General features: G+C 44.9%; 2 protein-coding genes across 3 annotated transcripts in view; one reads left to right on the plus strand and one right to left on the minus strand.

Annotated features, from left to right (window-relative positions):
• ARSG (arylsulfatase G) overlaps positions 1–15,926 on the plus strand; it is a 186,525-nt gene that overhangs the window by 168,519 nt on the left and 2,080 nt on the right. The window contains exon 12 of one of the 2 annotated variants that reach the window (XM_032177839.1): positions 6,655–6,778. In XM_032177839.1, coding sequence (XP_032033730.1) covers positions 6,655–6,737 — 83 coding nt within the window. In that variant the 3' untranslated portion in view covers positions 6,738–6,778. Of the gene's footprint in view, positions 1–6,654; positions 7,476–15,926 lie in introns of those variants that run through there. The other variant, XM_032177841.2, reaches the window with a different exon arrangement.
• WIPI1 (WD repeat domain, phosphoinositide interacting 1) overlaps positions 1–15,926 on the minus strand; it is a 36,994-nt gene that overhangs the window by 13,526 nt on the left and 7,542 nt on the right. Inside the window, exons 4-7 of the mRNA XM_032177844.2 lie at positions 10,458–10,554; positions 2,279–2,376; positions 1,516–1,608; positions 463–533 (exon numbers count right to left, since the gene is read on the minus strand). Coding sequence (XP_032033735.1) covers positions 463–533; positions 1,516–1,608; positions 2,279–2,376; positions 10,458–10,554 — 359 coding nt within the window. The remainder of the gene's footprint in view (positions 1–462; positions 534–1,515; positions 1,609–2,278; positions 2,377–10,457; positions 10,555–15,926) is intronic.

A 15,926-nucleotide genomic window follows, 5' to 3' on the forward strand; every position in this document is an offset into this window, starting at 1 on the left:
AACAAGGTATAGCCCTGCCTCTGTCAGCAGAAGGGAGGAACTGTGACCTCCTGGCATCTTGGAATCTTCCAGTTGCTCTGTGCACTGATCTGGCTGCAAACCACATCCGATAAGATCCCAAACAGTCACACTTTACGTCGTCCTTTATTTCCATGGAAGGAAATCAGAAATTATTTTTGGATTGTGACTCCCTGGCTCTCTCATTTCTCCTGTGCCGGCCGCCCACACACACATCAAAAACGGACTCTCATGGCTGAACTGTGTTAAAACAGCCATCTTGGCTTTCAGTTTTGCTGAGCCCTAAGTAAAGCCTGGGAGTCAATTACCTGGGAGAGTAGTTACACTTCCTCCAGGTGAGTGGAGGGCACAGAACCACTCTCTGTCCTCTCCCTAGACAGCTGCCAGCGGCCCCTGCAGGACTTCTGCGGGGACTTTAAAATGGGTTTGACATTGAACACAGACCTTTTCATCCCTCTCCGGAACTCATAGAGCTTTTGCCCATCAGGGACAGAGAACACCCGGATGACTGTGCCCTGGAAAAGAAAGCAGGTGGACATTTCATAACCATTAATGGCTTCACACAGAGATGTCCCTTTAGAGAGGAGTTTGTTTTATTGGTTTTGAACATCTGTCTCTGAGGAGAAAGCACACCGTGTTGAGCATAGAGGCGTTTATATTTATGTGCCATATCAACAATTCTTGGAAAATGTTTTAAACACCCTCTGTCTACCTTTTCCTTTCCACCTGTGCCCAAGGCTGTATGTGTGTGTGTGTGTGTGTGTGCGTGTGTGTGTGTGTTCACCCAACTGCTCTGGTTTCTTAGAATTTCAATTTGAGGCCAGGCGTGGTGGCTCACGCCTGTAATCGTAGCACTTTGGGAGGCCAAGGCGGGTGGACTGCCTGAGCTCAGGAATTCAAGACCGGCCTGGGCAACACAGTGAAACCCTGTCTCTCCTAAAATACAAAAAATTAGCCAGGTGTGGCAGCATGTGCCTACTTGGGAGGCTGAGGCAGGAGAATCACTTAAACCTTGGAGGTGGAGGTTGCAGTGAGCCAAGATTGTGCCATTGCATTCCAGCCTGGGCGACAGAGCTAGACTCCGACTCAAAAAAAAAAAAAAAATTAAATTTGATCACTTTCTCTGATTATTCCAGGCAGAAGATATCAATTTCTCTAAATAGCAAAGTAAAGCATTTGGTTTGCACTGTACTGTGTTTATAAGGTGTAGCACCTGTCTGTCTCTACGGCTGATGTGCATGTACATTTCTTCATAAGACCACGAGTTTTCATGCAAAGTGTCTTGTATCTTGCATAGTGCAGGCCCCTGGCCTATTGAATTAACAAATGCATGAATATACCACACATGCAGAGGCCAGAAATTCTCCCTCTGAAACAAATTCTGAGTGGGCCCAGAGACCACTCAGTCTTCATGTCACCAGGCTCGTTCCATCCCATCCCTGGGCATGGCAGGAGCCATCCAGCGAACCCCAGAGGCGTTGGTGGGAGTGGACTCACTTTTTCAGACGCACTTGCTAGTTTGGAGCCTGAGGCATTGAAGGTGATGGCAGCTAGTGTCCCCTCATGGGCAGCAATAGTGCAGACCGTTTTCTGTTGGTGAAAAGGAAAAATGGGTACTGATGCTGCGGAAGAGGGAAGATGGATTTCACCTCCCTCCCCTTCCTCTTTTCTCCTTTCTCCCTCCTTTGTCCAGCTCCCTGTCTCTTCCTCTGTCCCCCAGGCCATCTGCATGTAAGCTGTGTGTCATTTTCTAGTGAATCAAGATTTGGCTTCAAGGGCCACTCCATTTCCATCCCTTTTCCTGCCCTCGGGAAGGTAGCCATGAACTGAGCGCCCGATGCAGTGTGATGCCGTCGCAGGTGCGCCCTGCACACATCTTTAGGGAACTTCCCACAGCAATCCTGTCCCGCTCAGGGATGCCTCGGAGACCAGAGGGCAGGGAATATGAAACACCTGCACACTGTCTCAGGCTGTGGCAGGGGACAGGGTGACACATTCAGGCAGACATCTGGCCCCCTGCTGGCAAGTGGTTTTCATTATCCTGCAGATGTCTGACTTGGCCTGGCCAGCTGGCTTATGGTGATGTTGACTGACAGCAAGCCCGAGGGGAAATAGTATCACCTTCTCTTGAACAACTACCGCAGTATTGCTTACTCCCACCGCCTCCAGCCCCCTACGGCAGGGCGTCCTTATCTATCTCCTTCCGTGACCACACAGCCAAGGCAGGTGGGTTGGTTCAGCCAGGTCACCATCAACTTACCAGGGAGTTTCCATCATAAAGCACAATCTCCCCTGAAGTCAGGCTTCCAGGATAGGCCAAGTAAGAATTGGAATGGTTGATAGAGAGAGCACATAGACCTGGCAAAGAAGAAACAGGACATGAGAAGCCTGGGGCCAAGGGAGAGATTGCACGGCTGGAGAGGGCATCTGAAAACAGTACAGCTACAGTGCCACCTACTGGCAAGGGGAGGAATGGCTTTGTAGACAACTGCTTTCCGCTGATGATTCTTCTGATTAAGGGTTCCAATAAAGCAACTTCACAGGAGAAGACCTCCTGATTTAACACTGGCTGTGTCCTTGCTACAGTGAAACAATGAGACTTACTGGGCACAGTGGCTCACGCCTGTAATTCCAGCACTTTGAGGCAGGAGGATCACTTGAGGTCAGGAGTTCCAGACAAGCCTGGCCAGCATGGTGAAACCCCACCTCTACTAAAAATACAAAAACTAGCTGGGCATGGTGGTGCATGCCTATAGTCCCAGCTACTTGGGAGGCTGAGGCAGGAGAATCGCTTGAACCTGGGAAGCAACGGTTGCAGTGAGTGGAGATCGTGCCACTGCACTCCAGCCTGGGCTACAGAGTGAGACTCCGTCACACACACACACAAATATATATATATGTATATCTATCTATCTATCTATCTATCTATCTATCTATCTATCTATCATCTATCTATCTAATCTATCTAGCTCATTTTTACATTTTACCCCAGGACTCTGAAACAGTATCTACTTCTCTTCCAATTCCATTATCCTCTAGGGTTACAAGAGATTTCCTCAAAACTGAAATAAATCTTCCTATTGTGAAAGGTCAGTATATATTGGTCTTTCTGCAGACGATTATATACTGTTGGCCAGTAATTTCAAGTTGGAGAAGAGGAGCCGCCAAGAACCTATTTAGAAACTGAGAAATTTCAGGCCAGATACGGTGGCTCACGCCTGTAATCCCAGCACTTTGGGAGGCCAAGGCAGGTGGATCACCTGAGGTGAGGAGTTCCAGACCAGGCTGCCCAACATAGTGAAACCCTGTCTCTATTAAAAATACAAAAATTAGCCAGGCGTGATGGCATGTGCCTGTAGTCCCAGCTACTCGGGAGGCTGAGGCAGGAGAATTGCTTAAACCTGGAGGTGGAGGTTGCAGTGAGAGAAGATAGTGCTGCTGCACTCCAGCCTGTGTGACAGAGTGAAGCTCTGTCTCAAAAAAAAAAAAAAAGAAAAGAAAAGAAAGAAAGAAACTGAGCAATTTCTGAGCCAAATGTCCTGCCTTGATAAGGGAAATGGGCATCTCCCGAGGTGGGAGTTTATTTGAGGTCTGCGTCTGCAGTCAAGATGGTGTGCCTAGACATTGAGACAAACTAAATAAAGAGGACACTTTGGATTTAAGATGCTTTAACAATATTCTGGAACAGTAAACAGCCCATCAAACCACTGAACCAACATAAGCTGTTTTTATTTATAAGGGGATTCAAGGAGGGAGCATTTAAGTAAAGGATTTTCAAAACAATGGTTTAGATGAGTAGAGGTGCACATGACAGCAGTGAATTCCAGCAATTCCATAGAAACCAAAGTGTTACCAGAAACTTTGAGATCACGCAAGAGAGACATCTTTCTAAAAAAAAAAAGGTGACTGGTGTCTATTACAAGTTAGTATATTAAGTGGGTTTCTTCTAAAAGTATAAGAAAAACTTTAGGTCAGGCTGAAACATACCTTAACTAATCTGCTGAGGAAGGGGAGCAAAGGAAAAATAAAGTAAACATTTAGAGTTGGAACCTAGGTCTCATTTCCTGCTCTGGCTTTGCTGAGTCCACAGCGGGGCTGTCCTCTTATCACTTGCCATGCATAGCTATGGGAGGAAGTGGCCGAGCCCCGGAACCTTTAACTGCATGTTCTGGCAGCCCTGTCACCCCTTTGGCGATACAAGGTCATTCCCGGCCCGAGCCTTAGAAGAGGCCATTTGTCCATTTCCAGTTTTGCTCTGGAAACCCCAATTCCTCATCCTTTCTGAGTTCTTTGCTATCCACATGAAATTTCAGGAACAGCTAGGCAGGCAGAAGGGATTCTAGTCTTGTGAAACTGGGGAGGGAAGGCAGTCAGGAGATCTGGTTGTCTTGTGTGCTGGGTTCCCATAGAGGCAGCTGGCAGAAAAGATGTGAAGACTGTGGAAATCTTACAAGGACTAGAGTACCAAACTAAAGAGTTAAGGCCTTACAAATGCAGTGTGTAACTGCTGAAGGTTTCTCAGCACATATGTTTTGCTTTGTTTTTTGAGATGGAGTCTTACTCTGTTGCCCAAGCTGCAGTGCAGTGGTGCAATCTAAGCTCACTGCAACCTCTGCCTCTTTGGTTCAAGCGATTCTCCTGTCTCAGCCTGCCAAGTAGCTGGGAGTACAGGCATGTGCCACCATGCCCAGCTAATTTTAGTATTTTTAGTAGAGACAGGGTTTCACCATGTTGGCCAGGCTGTCTCGAACTCCCGACCTCAGGTGATCCATCTGCCTTGGCCTCCCAAAGTGCTAGGATTACAGGTGTGAGCCATCGTGTCTGGCCTAGCACATATGTTTTTTAAAAGGCTGTGTTAAAAACACGATGAGATACCACTGTACAACCACTAGGATGACTGTAGTCAAAAAGACAGATGAATGTTGGTGAGGATATGGAGAAACTGGGATCTTATGCACCGCTGGTGGGAATATAAAATGGGGCAGTGCTCTGGAACGTTTAGCAGTTCTTCAAAAGCTAAACATAAAGGTCTCATATGACCTAGAAATTCCACTCCTACATATATACCCAAGAGAAATTATAACATATGTCCACACAAAAACTTGTATATGAATGTTCATGGCAGCATTATTCATAAGTCAAAAAGTGGAAATAACCCAAATGTTATCAACTGATAAATGGATAAAGAAAATGTGATATATTTTTATAATAGAATATTATCCAGCAAGAAAAATAAAGTATTGATACATGCTACAACCCAGATGAACCTTGGAAACATTAGGCTACGTGAAAGAAGTCAGTCACAAAGGAACCGATATTGTATGAGTCTCCTGATATAAAATGTCCAGAATAGAGAAATCCATAATCTAATAGAGATAGAAAGTAGATTAGGGGTTGCCTATGGCTGGGGGCATAGGGAGTGATGGCTAAGAGGTACAAGGTTTCTTTCTGGGGCAATGAAAGTGCTCTAAAATTAATTGTGGTGATGGTTACACAATTCTGTGAATATACCAAAAGCTATTGAACCATGTATTTTAAATGGGTGAATTGTATAGGATGTGAATTGTATCTCAAAAAACACTTTCAAATTTTATTTTAAGGCATGTTTCAGGAATATTTATCTGGTTAGAGACAGGCTGAGGACATGAGTTCAAAACTGAGGTCTGCTATGTACTGTGAAACTCTGGCCGAGTTATTTGCGGCTCTTTCAGGCCTGTTTCCTGTCTGTGAAATGAAGGCTACCGTGATACAGAGGTCTTTCCAGATTTAACACTCCAAGATGCCAAGCCTTCGTTTCTTCCTTATTCCCCCTGAAAATACTGGGCATGTCTTTGTGGCAGAGAGAGCTAAGCGGTCTTGGAGCAGAAGCCTTGGACACATACCTCCAGCTGTGCTTCAGAGTTTTATGTTAAAACGTAAGTATTCCCAGAAGGGAGGAAAGGTTTAAACTTTCTAAGCTAACATTGAACTTGCTGTAATACCTATTATAGAACTGGATGACACTAGATGCTAACAAGAAAGGGACAAAGGATAAGAGTGAAGGCAGGCATACTCTGACACATACCACTTATTTGACAGTTTTGCCTCCAGGCTCGCACCTCTACCAATCCATCTGAATTTAGACAAGGAATCCTGCCTTCCTACCCTTACAGATTTAATGAAGGTCCCCAGAAAAGCCTACTGTGACTTCCCTATGGCCCAAGTGTCAGAAAAATCCAACCAGCCACATGAATGTATCTTCCTATCCTGGGAACCACCCAAGGCAAGCAAGAAGAGTTTTCCTTAGCTTGGCTATTGCCATTCTGCCAGTCTCCTCTTTCTGTTACAGGTATCACACAAAGCCTTTTTAAGGAAGGATATGGGCTTTAAAAATATTATTGTATAACATAAAAGTGATGGTGTAGAACATTTGCAAAGCCTAGAAAATATAAGGAGAAAAAAAATCACCCACAATTCTAAAACCCAGAGGCTTTTCACTGTTCTGAACATCTGAGCATATTTTCTTCCAGTCTTTTTTCTACCTAGGAATGAGGTTCTGATGGGGCTTTTGGACGTGTTATAGATTTGACACATATTTTCATAAGTCACTGGCAGCTATAATTCCACTGTAATTGTTTGGCTGTAATTCTTCTACAGCTGGAAAAGAAGTGCCTGCTCTCAACTCAAGAACCAATGGCATCATCAGTGGAATTAAAAGGAAGTCCCATGATTCTAAATGATTCTCACCTTGGTATTTAAAGTATTGCATGTCAAACTTTAGGTAAGTTAACAGTGATTTATAAAATGCAGTTCCCTCTGAGTTGATTAATGTCTCAGGTTACGCTTTCCGATTTTCAAAAATAGAAAGAAATCTTCTTTGTACAGCAAATGCCCTATGCTCCTACAAAAGGGAAGCATTTATACCACTTTTATTACCATTTTCAAGCAAGAAAGAGGTCTTGCTGGGGAAGAAACCATGAATTGTTCAATGATCTGCATTGCTGTGTGGTATAGAACGCTCCCTCAATATCCCATAAAAGGTGGTCAGCTCTGTGACCACCTCCTCCACGCTGGGAAGTCTGCAGTTGGCAGGACTTTCAGGGAGATTTCCACCCTTGATTGCTCAGAGCAGACTGCTGTGCTAGCAGGAAATTAACTTCAAGCCCCTGTCTGGCCAAGCTCTTTAAAGGAAACAGCCTGCAATCTCTGACACAACAGGAATGGGCATGACACAAACAGACAGAAAAAAGGAAATTTACAGCTGCGTTAGATACCAAGTGCGAGGCAACAGGCGAACTCTGTATAGCTAATTTACTTGTAGTTTATGAAGTCAAAATGCATTCAGAATTTGTGTGCTGAAGACAATTAGACAAGTGATTCTGTCTTTCTTCTGTACCTAGCAAGGATTTATAAAATCAACAGTCAGAGTTTCCATCTTATTTCTTTGTTCAGAAAATAAACTAGAGGATGAGAACAGATAAGGCGACTCCTGGCCTCTGGGGAGTGTGTATTCATGATTTTGGCAGTGCGGAGTCCTCTGAAGGTTCCCGAGTGAGGACCTGGTCATGTCACTGAAGCACAGCTCTGACCTGTGCAAGGCTGCCCTACGGGACGGAGAGGGCTGGGGAGTGAGTCTGACTGCCCGCATGGACAGGGCGGACCCACCTTTGCCCACTCAGGCCATGACCTCAGGTAACGCTCTCCGTGGCAACTCTGGGGGCTAAAAATGTTCATCTCCCTTTTACTGCAGTAGAAAGGGAGCTCAGGAGAAGTTGAGGTGATAATTATAAACGTGAGCATTTAAAACACCTTGGGCTGTATCTCCAAAGAACATCAGAGGTCTAAAGAGACACAGTTTGGTCAACCTGCTCCTGGTCTTTCAGAAGAAATACTCCACCTATCCCCGGATCCTTTCATAAAAGACATTCTTTTATCTGAGACAGAGGAAGTCTCTGCCATTGCTTCTAATTTTTCTTGAGATAAAACTGATTCCCTTTACAAACAATATACACTATCTCTAACGTGGAACACAAATAGCCCTGCACTTTTAAGGCTTATTTTCTCTCTGTTTAAGCTGCAGAAAGTAAGGCAACCAGTTAGTTTTCTGAACTACAGAAAAACAACTATATTTGCTAAAAAATAAGAGTAAATGGTGGCTGGGTATGCTGGCTCACGCCTGTAATTCCAGCACTTTGGGAGGCCAAGGCGGGCGGATCACTTGAGGACAGGAGTTCAAGACCAGCCTGGCCAACATGGTGAAACCCTATCTCTACTAAAAATACAAAAAATTAGCTGGGTGTGGTGGTAGGCACCTGTAGTCCCAGCTACTCAGGAGGCTGAGGAATGAGAATCGCTTGAATCTGGGAGGTGGAGGTTGCAGTCAGCTGAGATTGCACCACCTCACTCCAGCCTGGGCAACAGAGTGAGAATGTGTCTCAGAAAAAAAAAAAAAAAGGAGAAACATCTGTTTGCAAGGGAGGGTGCTCAGTCCTGAAGCAACCCTGTCCTCTGGGGGGTCAAGTGCGCAACAGGTATGAGGAGTTAAGTGGCATTTACTGTCCACTCCCCTCTCTTCAGAGAAACTGAGAGCCACAGGCAGCTTCTAGCTTTCTGCTTGCCCGATGTCCCTCCCCAAATCCCTGAAGGCCCAGCTCAGACCCTGCCAGCCTCATGCTCTGTGCAGATTCAGGGGCCTCTCATTCCTCATCAGAAGAGCACATGCTCCCTTCAACTGTGTCCGCACCCCAGAGTTAAACATAGTTCCACCCCTGCCAAAGGCTGCTGGCGCACCTGTCTCAGACCACCTTAGACAGACTGTTGAAGGGAACTCGTGACAACTAGATTTTGGGCTCCTGGTATGAGGTTGCCTAATGGTGCCTACTATGGTGCCAAGCACAAAGAATGTCTGCAATAGATGCATGTCCAGATGATTTCAGCCTCTATTTCTAAGGGAAAAACTTACCACCCACAGCTTCTTCATGTACCATCTTCCTTTTCAGAAAATATGCTTCAAAGTCATTATCTCAGAGAACTCCTTAATGGCCTCAGTGGCTTTGTTCTTTCATTTATTTATTTGTTTTTAATTTATTCATTGTTTTTTGAGACAGTCTCGATCTGTTGCCCAGGCTGGAGTGCAGTGGTGCGATCTCAGCTCACTGAAGCCTCCGCCTCCTGGGTTCAAGTACTTTTCCTGTCTCAGCCCCCCAAGTAGCTGGGATTACAGGCGCCCGCCACCATGCCCAGCTAATTTTTGTATTTTTTTGGTAGAGACAGGGTTTCTTCATGTTGGTGAGGCTGGTCTTGAACTCCTGACCTCAGGTGATCCACCCGCCTCGGCCTCCCAATGTGCTGCAATTATAGGCATGAGCCACCACACCCAGCTGGCTTTGTTCTTTTAAAATATCCTTTTGCCATGGCTGAAATGTGAAAGCACTGAAATCAACAGCCAAGTGCCATTTATAGAATTGGAATGAAGAGAAGGCATTGGAAGTATTTCGTGCATGGCAGTTCCTGTGCTGGTCACTTTCACAAACATTACCTTGTTTAATTCTCAGCCAACCCTGGAAGATCAGTATTATTCATAAGGGAACCAAGGTTCAAAAAGTCTAGGTGACTTGGATGGCACCCAGATAGATCTTGAAATTCAGTGAAAGCCAAATAACTCAGAAACAGCAAATAGAAGCAGTTGTTCAATGATACTAAACTGAAATATAATAGAAGCAGTTGTTCAATGATACCAAGCTGAAATATAATCTGCAAATATTAATCTGGAGTCATTAAATGTACAGATTGTTCCAGGGTGCTGACTCCTCACCCTGCCACACAACGAAAGAATTCTTTCTTGTTTACTCCTAGCTCGATGAATTCATATAATGTCATCTGCTATTTCAATATAACAAATCCAAACCATTCCTCTTCTTATACACCAGAAATGTATTAAATAGTGTTAAATCCTGAGAATTCAGTAAGGTTTAATATCCTAGCATATCGTCAAAGTAGACATTTCTTTGTCATGTAATAAAACATATTCTTTATGGCTCACATTGTCTTTTTGCTGGCCACGCAGACACGCCAAGTTGAAACCTGCTTCTAATTATCACACCTACTCTGTACTGAACGAACCACAAAAAACAATTAGGGGTAAACACTTTTCAACATCAGATGCTTGAAATCTTTTACATGTCTACCTTACGTGCCTTGACACATTTGCTGATATGGGTCCCAGACGAAGGGTGTTGTTATTCTTGGACTGCAATGAAGGGCACACAGCCCCCCTGCAGGACACATAGCCTGACATAATTTGAATCTGCCACCATTAAGACAAAGCTTCAAGGTAAACCTCACTTAGACTCAAAAAGCAAACACTGCTTCAGGTTTGCAATTTGGAGGAAAATAAAGCTTGGGAAAGAAGCACCTGGACATGAAATTTGAGGGACATTTGTTCCATTTTTGGAGCTCACCTGTTGGGTTTGCAGGAATATCCAGGAGGGTCTTCAACAGCTTCATGTCTTTAATGTTGTGAATATAAATGGACTCTTCTAGGCAAACCAGCAGCCTCTGTAATCACACAGACTTATCAGTCTACCGAACCATTCCTTACAAATCATTCATCTTTCATATGAGTCCTAACTTGATACTAAGCCTAAAGCAGAATTTTGATGACGCATTTTGAAGATTATGTTTATGGATGTACACACATAGACACGTAATTATCCACCTGAACAGAGGCATAAAATGCAAGATTTAAGAAATTTTATTAGAAATTAAGATTGTTTTTACTTTTCTCTCCTTCCTTCTTCCCTCCCTCCATTCCTCCCTCCCTCTCTTCCTTCTCCTTCTTTCCTCAGAACAGGGATCCTGAACACTTTTTTTTTTTTTTTGAGATGGAGTCTCACTCTGTCACCCAGGCTGGAGTGCAGTGGCGCAATCTCAGCTCATTGCAACCTCTGCCTCCAGGGTTCAAATGATTCTCCTGCGTCAGCCTCCTGAGTAGCTGGGATTACATGCATGTGCCACCACACCTGGCTAATTTTGTATTTTTAGTAGAGACGGGGTTTCACCATGTTGGTCAGGCTGGTCTCGAACTCCCGACCTCAGGTGATCTGCCCACCTTGGCCTCCCAAAGTGCTGGGATTATAGGCCTGAGCCACTGCGTTCGACAGGACTTCTGAACACTTTCTGATCAGACCCCCTGTGCCATGTAAGACAATTTCATGTGCCCTCTCTAGTTTCCCCTGCCATCTAACACGCTGCCTTTCAGTGTTTATAGCACAGGTCTCCCTCCTATACAAAAATGGGTTTCTTTGCCTTCTCTCCATCACCAAATCTTAGGTTTTACCCCTCTCTGAATAATTACCACCTCTAACTTCTTTCTACTCAGACTCTCCTCCAGGCCTGCTTTTGGGCCGCTATCTGCAGCCCTGGCAAAGGGAAAATGAGAAGGGCTTCAGCCCTCATGCGAACACCCCAGTGCCCCATGTGCCCATTGTTCCTCCCTGGGCTCCTCTCTCTGATGCTTGCTCTCCCCACTGCTGTCAGACCCTTCTCTTCCTCTCCAAATGAAAGCTTGTCAGGTTCAGAGCCTCTTCCCAATGGCTGTGCTCTCAGCTAAGTGAAAACAGGCCACAGGGTTGATGTGTCAGGCGTTTAAAGGAATATAACGCATAGCCCAGTACAAGGGCAGACATCGGTGCTGGTGAGGAGGTGTCAGGAAGGCATTTCTGGTCGGGAAGCTCCTTGCACATCTGAGCAGCTGCCAACCACCCCTGCACATGCCTGACCTGGCTCCCCTCAGGCCAGTGTTTCTCAGACCTGGATGAGCACCAGAATTGCCCAAGGAGCAAGCCCTGGGCTCTCCCCAGAGATTCTGGTTTGGGAAGTTTCTAGACGAATACCCAGGTGATTGCGATGCACACTGAGGCTCAAGAACCACTGCTCTCAGCCAGCTCCTTTTATTTCAGGGAACATCAGCTGGAAGGGAAGGTACCAAAAAATACCACACAAAAGAGGCAGGCTCTGCTCCTGGGAAAAGCCTGCCCTGCTGTTCCCCAAGGAAGACTATCCATGGTTCAGAATGATGAAGGTCATCAGTGTTAACCAAGCAGAAAAATAACATTTAAACACCTTTCTCAAAAAAATTTTTTTTTTCAGACAGGGTCTCGTTCTGTCACCCAGGCTGCAGTGCAGTGGCAGGATTACAGATCACTGTAGCCTCAACCTCTGGGGCTCAGTCCATTTTCCCACCCCAGCCTCTCGGGTGGCTGGGACTACAGGTGTGCGCCACCGTGCCTGGCTAATTTTTTGGTATTTTTTGTAGAGACCCGGGTTTCACTATGTTGTCCATGTTAGTCTCTACCTCCTGAGCTCGAGAGATCCTCCTGCCTCGGCCTCCCAAAGTGCTGGGATTACAAGCGTGAGCTACTGTGCCCGGCCCTTTCTCAGTTTTACCTAAGGCTCTGTCATAGGTCTGAGACTGGGAACTGAGGGTTTAAAAAATTCTAACAGGGTCTCAAAATTGATGATAAATGTGAGTGTTCCTCCGTGAAATATTCTCTGACTTATCCAATCACTGTGCCTTTTGCCAGCACATGCTATGGTTAGAACTATGTGGTTCTATGCTTGCTTCTGTTCAGAGGTTTCTGATCTCCTCTTGTGTCCCCTCCCAGCCCCACACCCAATCCCTGGGATAGCGGGGCCTTGACATATGCCTGTTGTAGGAACAGCGTCTACATCTAGCCCATCTGATCTGATCTGCGTTTTTTTCCCAAGAGCTCTGACGGCACCATCTGCTCTGCGGCCCACTCAGCTGAATTTCAGGTCACCCTCATGCTGGCTGCAGATAAGACTAAACGCAGAGGGAAACAGAGAGAAGACACTGGGAGGGAACGAGGATGCACTCTTAGTTCGTGTGACAGCGTGCTTCTGGGGTGGGCACGATGCTGCTAATTGCTTTTTTAACTATCAGTTTTCAGCCCCCGTAGAACCATGGCCTTGCCTTCAACTCAGCTCCTTGTCTGTTGCTTTGACTTTCATCTACTTTTCTAGGTTTTATAAGTAATAACTCCTTTTATCAATTACAAAATATTTATAGCATCTGCCCTAGAACACCATAGATTTGGCCTCAGAGGCTTCCAGCCAATCAGCCTCCACCTGGATAGCAAGGGCCCCTGGTAGCAGATTGCAAAAGAACTGTAAAAGTGTGCAAATCTAAATACATCATACAGCTGGTTTATTGTCTTTATTCCATAAAATATATTTCCTCAGTTCAATACAAGAGAAATAACATTAACTAAAAATGAAACATATGACAATTCCTAAGTGTTCTTCCTTTTTTACATTTTTAAATTTTTATTTTTTATAGAGACAGGGTCTTGCTGTGCCACCCAGGCTGGAATGCAACAGCGTGATCATAGGTCACTGCAGCCTTCAACTCTTGGGCTTAAACAATCCTCCCGCCTCAGCCTCCCAAGTAGTTAGGCCTATGGGCAAGTGCCACCATGCCCAGCTAACTTATTTTTATAGTAAAGACCCAGTAAAGACTAGGTCTCATTACATTGCCCAAGCTGGACTCAAACTCCTAGGCTCAAGCGATCCTCCTGCCTCAGCCTCCTGAAGTGCTGGGACCACACTCGGCCCTTTCCTTTCTATATACTTAGAAAAAAGGGATTTGGGGCTGGGTGCAGTGGATCACACCTGTAATCTCTGCACTTTGGGAGGCCGAGGTGGGTGGATCACGAGGTCAGGAGATCAAGACCATCCCGGCTAACGTGGTGAAACCCCATCTCTACTAAAAATACAAAAAAATTAGCCAGGCATGGTGGCAGGTGCTTGTAGTCCCAGCTACTTGGGAAGCTGAGGCAGGAGAATCACTTGAACATGGGAGGTAGAGGTTGCGGTGAGCTGAGACTGCACTCCAGCCTGGGCAACAGAGTGAGACTCCATCTCAAAAAAAAAAAAAAAAAAAAGATAAAAGGGATTTTGGATCCTTATGACTCCTTATACAAATCTTTAATTTTTTCCGTTTTTCAAAAAAGAAATGGTGCTGTCTGAAGGCCTGAGGAAGTAGCAGACTGAGTGCTATAGAACAGGACACACTGCCCTTGGGCAGTCCTGCCAGACACCACAGAATCCCTACCTGGCAGGAGAGGCTGCAACAGCTGAGTTACTAAAACCAAAAGTTAAGTCCCAAACCTGAAAGTTTTAAGAAAAGCAAACCCCTAATACTTCCCAGACCTGTTTCAAGTCATTCTTGCCAGAGAAGAAATGCTAAAGGAAGGGAGAACTGTTAGATCTTGGTTCCGATGTTAGATTTTGGTTCCGAGAACTGTTAGATCTTGGTTCGTGGCTTTGCCGTGAATTGCTGACAGTTCCTGGTGCATCAGTGTTCTTTAGAAGGTGGGGGAGGAGAACCTACAGTTAATGAGTATTATATTAAGGGGAGGCTGGCACCTAAAGGTTAACAGACTCGGACACTCAAATAGGCCTTCCTTGTCCCATTTGCTAATGAATATACCAGACAGAAAGAGAGAAATCATATAAGCAAATATAATAGATGCTATTTGAGGGTTCTGGTCTTTACAGATCATTTGCCTAAACAATCTTAAAAAGATCATCAGGTGCCAAAAACAGACATTTAACCTTGTATACGGATTACTACTATATGCAAGGATAAAAAGTTTAGCAGTGAAACTTAATCTGCTACCAACAGATTTCAAAGAAAACACTTGAGTCAAGAATTTCATCTAAAAGCCTTCAAGTAGAAAACTCGCAAACTGCCTTTCCCTCCTTTGCCAAGAACGCGGGTTTCTTTTCTTTCTCACTCCTGCTACTCCCTACTTAAAAGGTCCCACTTCTTTTTCTCCAGCTATTTTTCACTGCACTGCTTTAGATGCACTTAAGTGGATTTTCATTTGAAAGAGTTGATCAACTCAAAGAAACAATCCCTTCCTTCTGATAAATTTAAAAAGCATTTATTTGTCTCATTTGTTAAAAAAAATTAATTAATACTTAAGAGTTTAGACAAAGATAGAAGAAAATATTGTCCTCAATGAATGCAGCAAGCTCTCTGGGAATACTTAATTGAATAGATAAATCTGCCTGGTCACATAAAGAATCTCTTTGTTTATTTACTTATTTAACAGTCAGTCAGGAAACAGATATTTATAAGCACGTATCTACCAAGCACTGTCTTTTCTACCAGGTCTTATAATAATGAACACACCAGCACAGTCCCTGCCTTCACAGTAATTTGGCCAAGCGTGGTGGCTCATGCCTGTAATTCCAGCATTCTGCGAGGCCAAGGAGGATCCTTGAGCCCAGGAGTTTGAGACCAGACTGGGCAACATGGGGAAACACTGTAATATGGTTCAGATCAATGTCCCTCCCCAAATCTCATGTCGAATTGTAATCTTCAATGTTGGAGGAGGGGGACGGAGTTCTTATGAATGGTTTAGCACCATCCCCCACCTTGGTACTGTAGAGTGAGTGAGTTCTCACGAGACTTGGTTGTTTAATAGTGGGTAGTACCCCACACCCGTCTCTTGGTCCTGCTCCTGCCACTTAAGATGCCTGCTCCCGCTTTGCCTTCTACCATGAGTCAAAGCTCTCTGAGCCCTCCCCAGAAGCAGATGCTGCAGTGCTTCCTGTACAGGCTGCAGAACCTTGACCCAATGAAACCTATTTTCTTTATAAATTACCCAATCTCAGGTAGTTCTTTATAGTAATGTGAGAATAGACAAATACACCCTGGCACTATAAAAAAATACAGAAAAATTAGCCAGGCATGGTGGTGCCCACCTGTAGTCCCAGCTACTCAGGAGGTTGAGGTGGGAGGATTGTTTGAGCCTGGGAGATGGAGGCTGCAGTGAGCCAAGATCGTGCAACTGCACTCCAGCCTGGGCAACAGAGCAAGACCCTGTCTCAAAAACAGA

The sequence above is a fragment of the Hylobates moloch genome, unplaced genomic scaffold, assembly GCF_009828535.3.
Source record: "Hylobates moloch isolate HMO894 unplaced genomic scaffold, HMol_V3 SCAFFOLD_15, whole genome shotgun sequence".
Lineage (NCBI taxonomy): Eukaryota > Metazoa > Chordata > Mammalia > Primates > Hylobatidae > Hylobates > Hylobates moloch.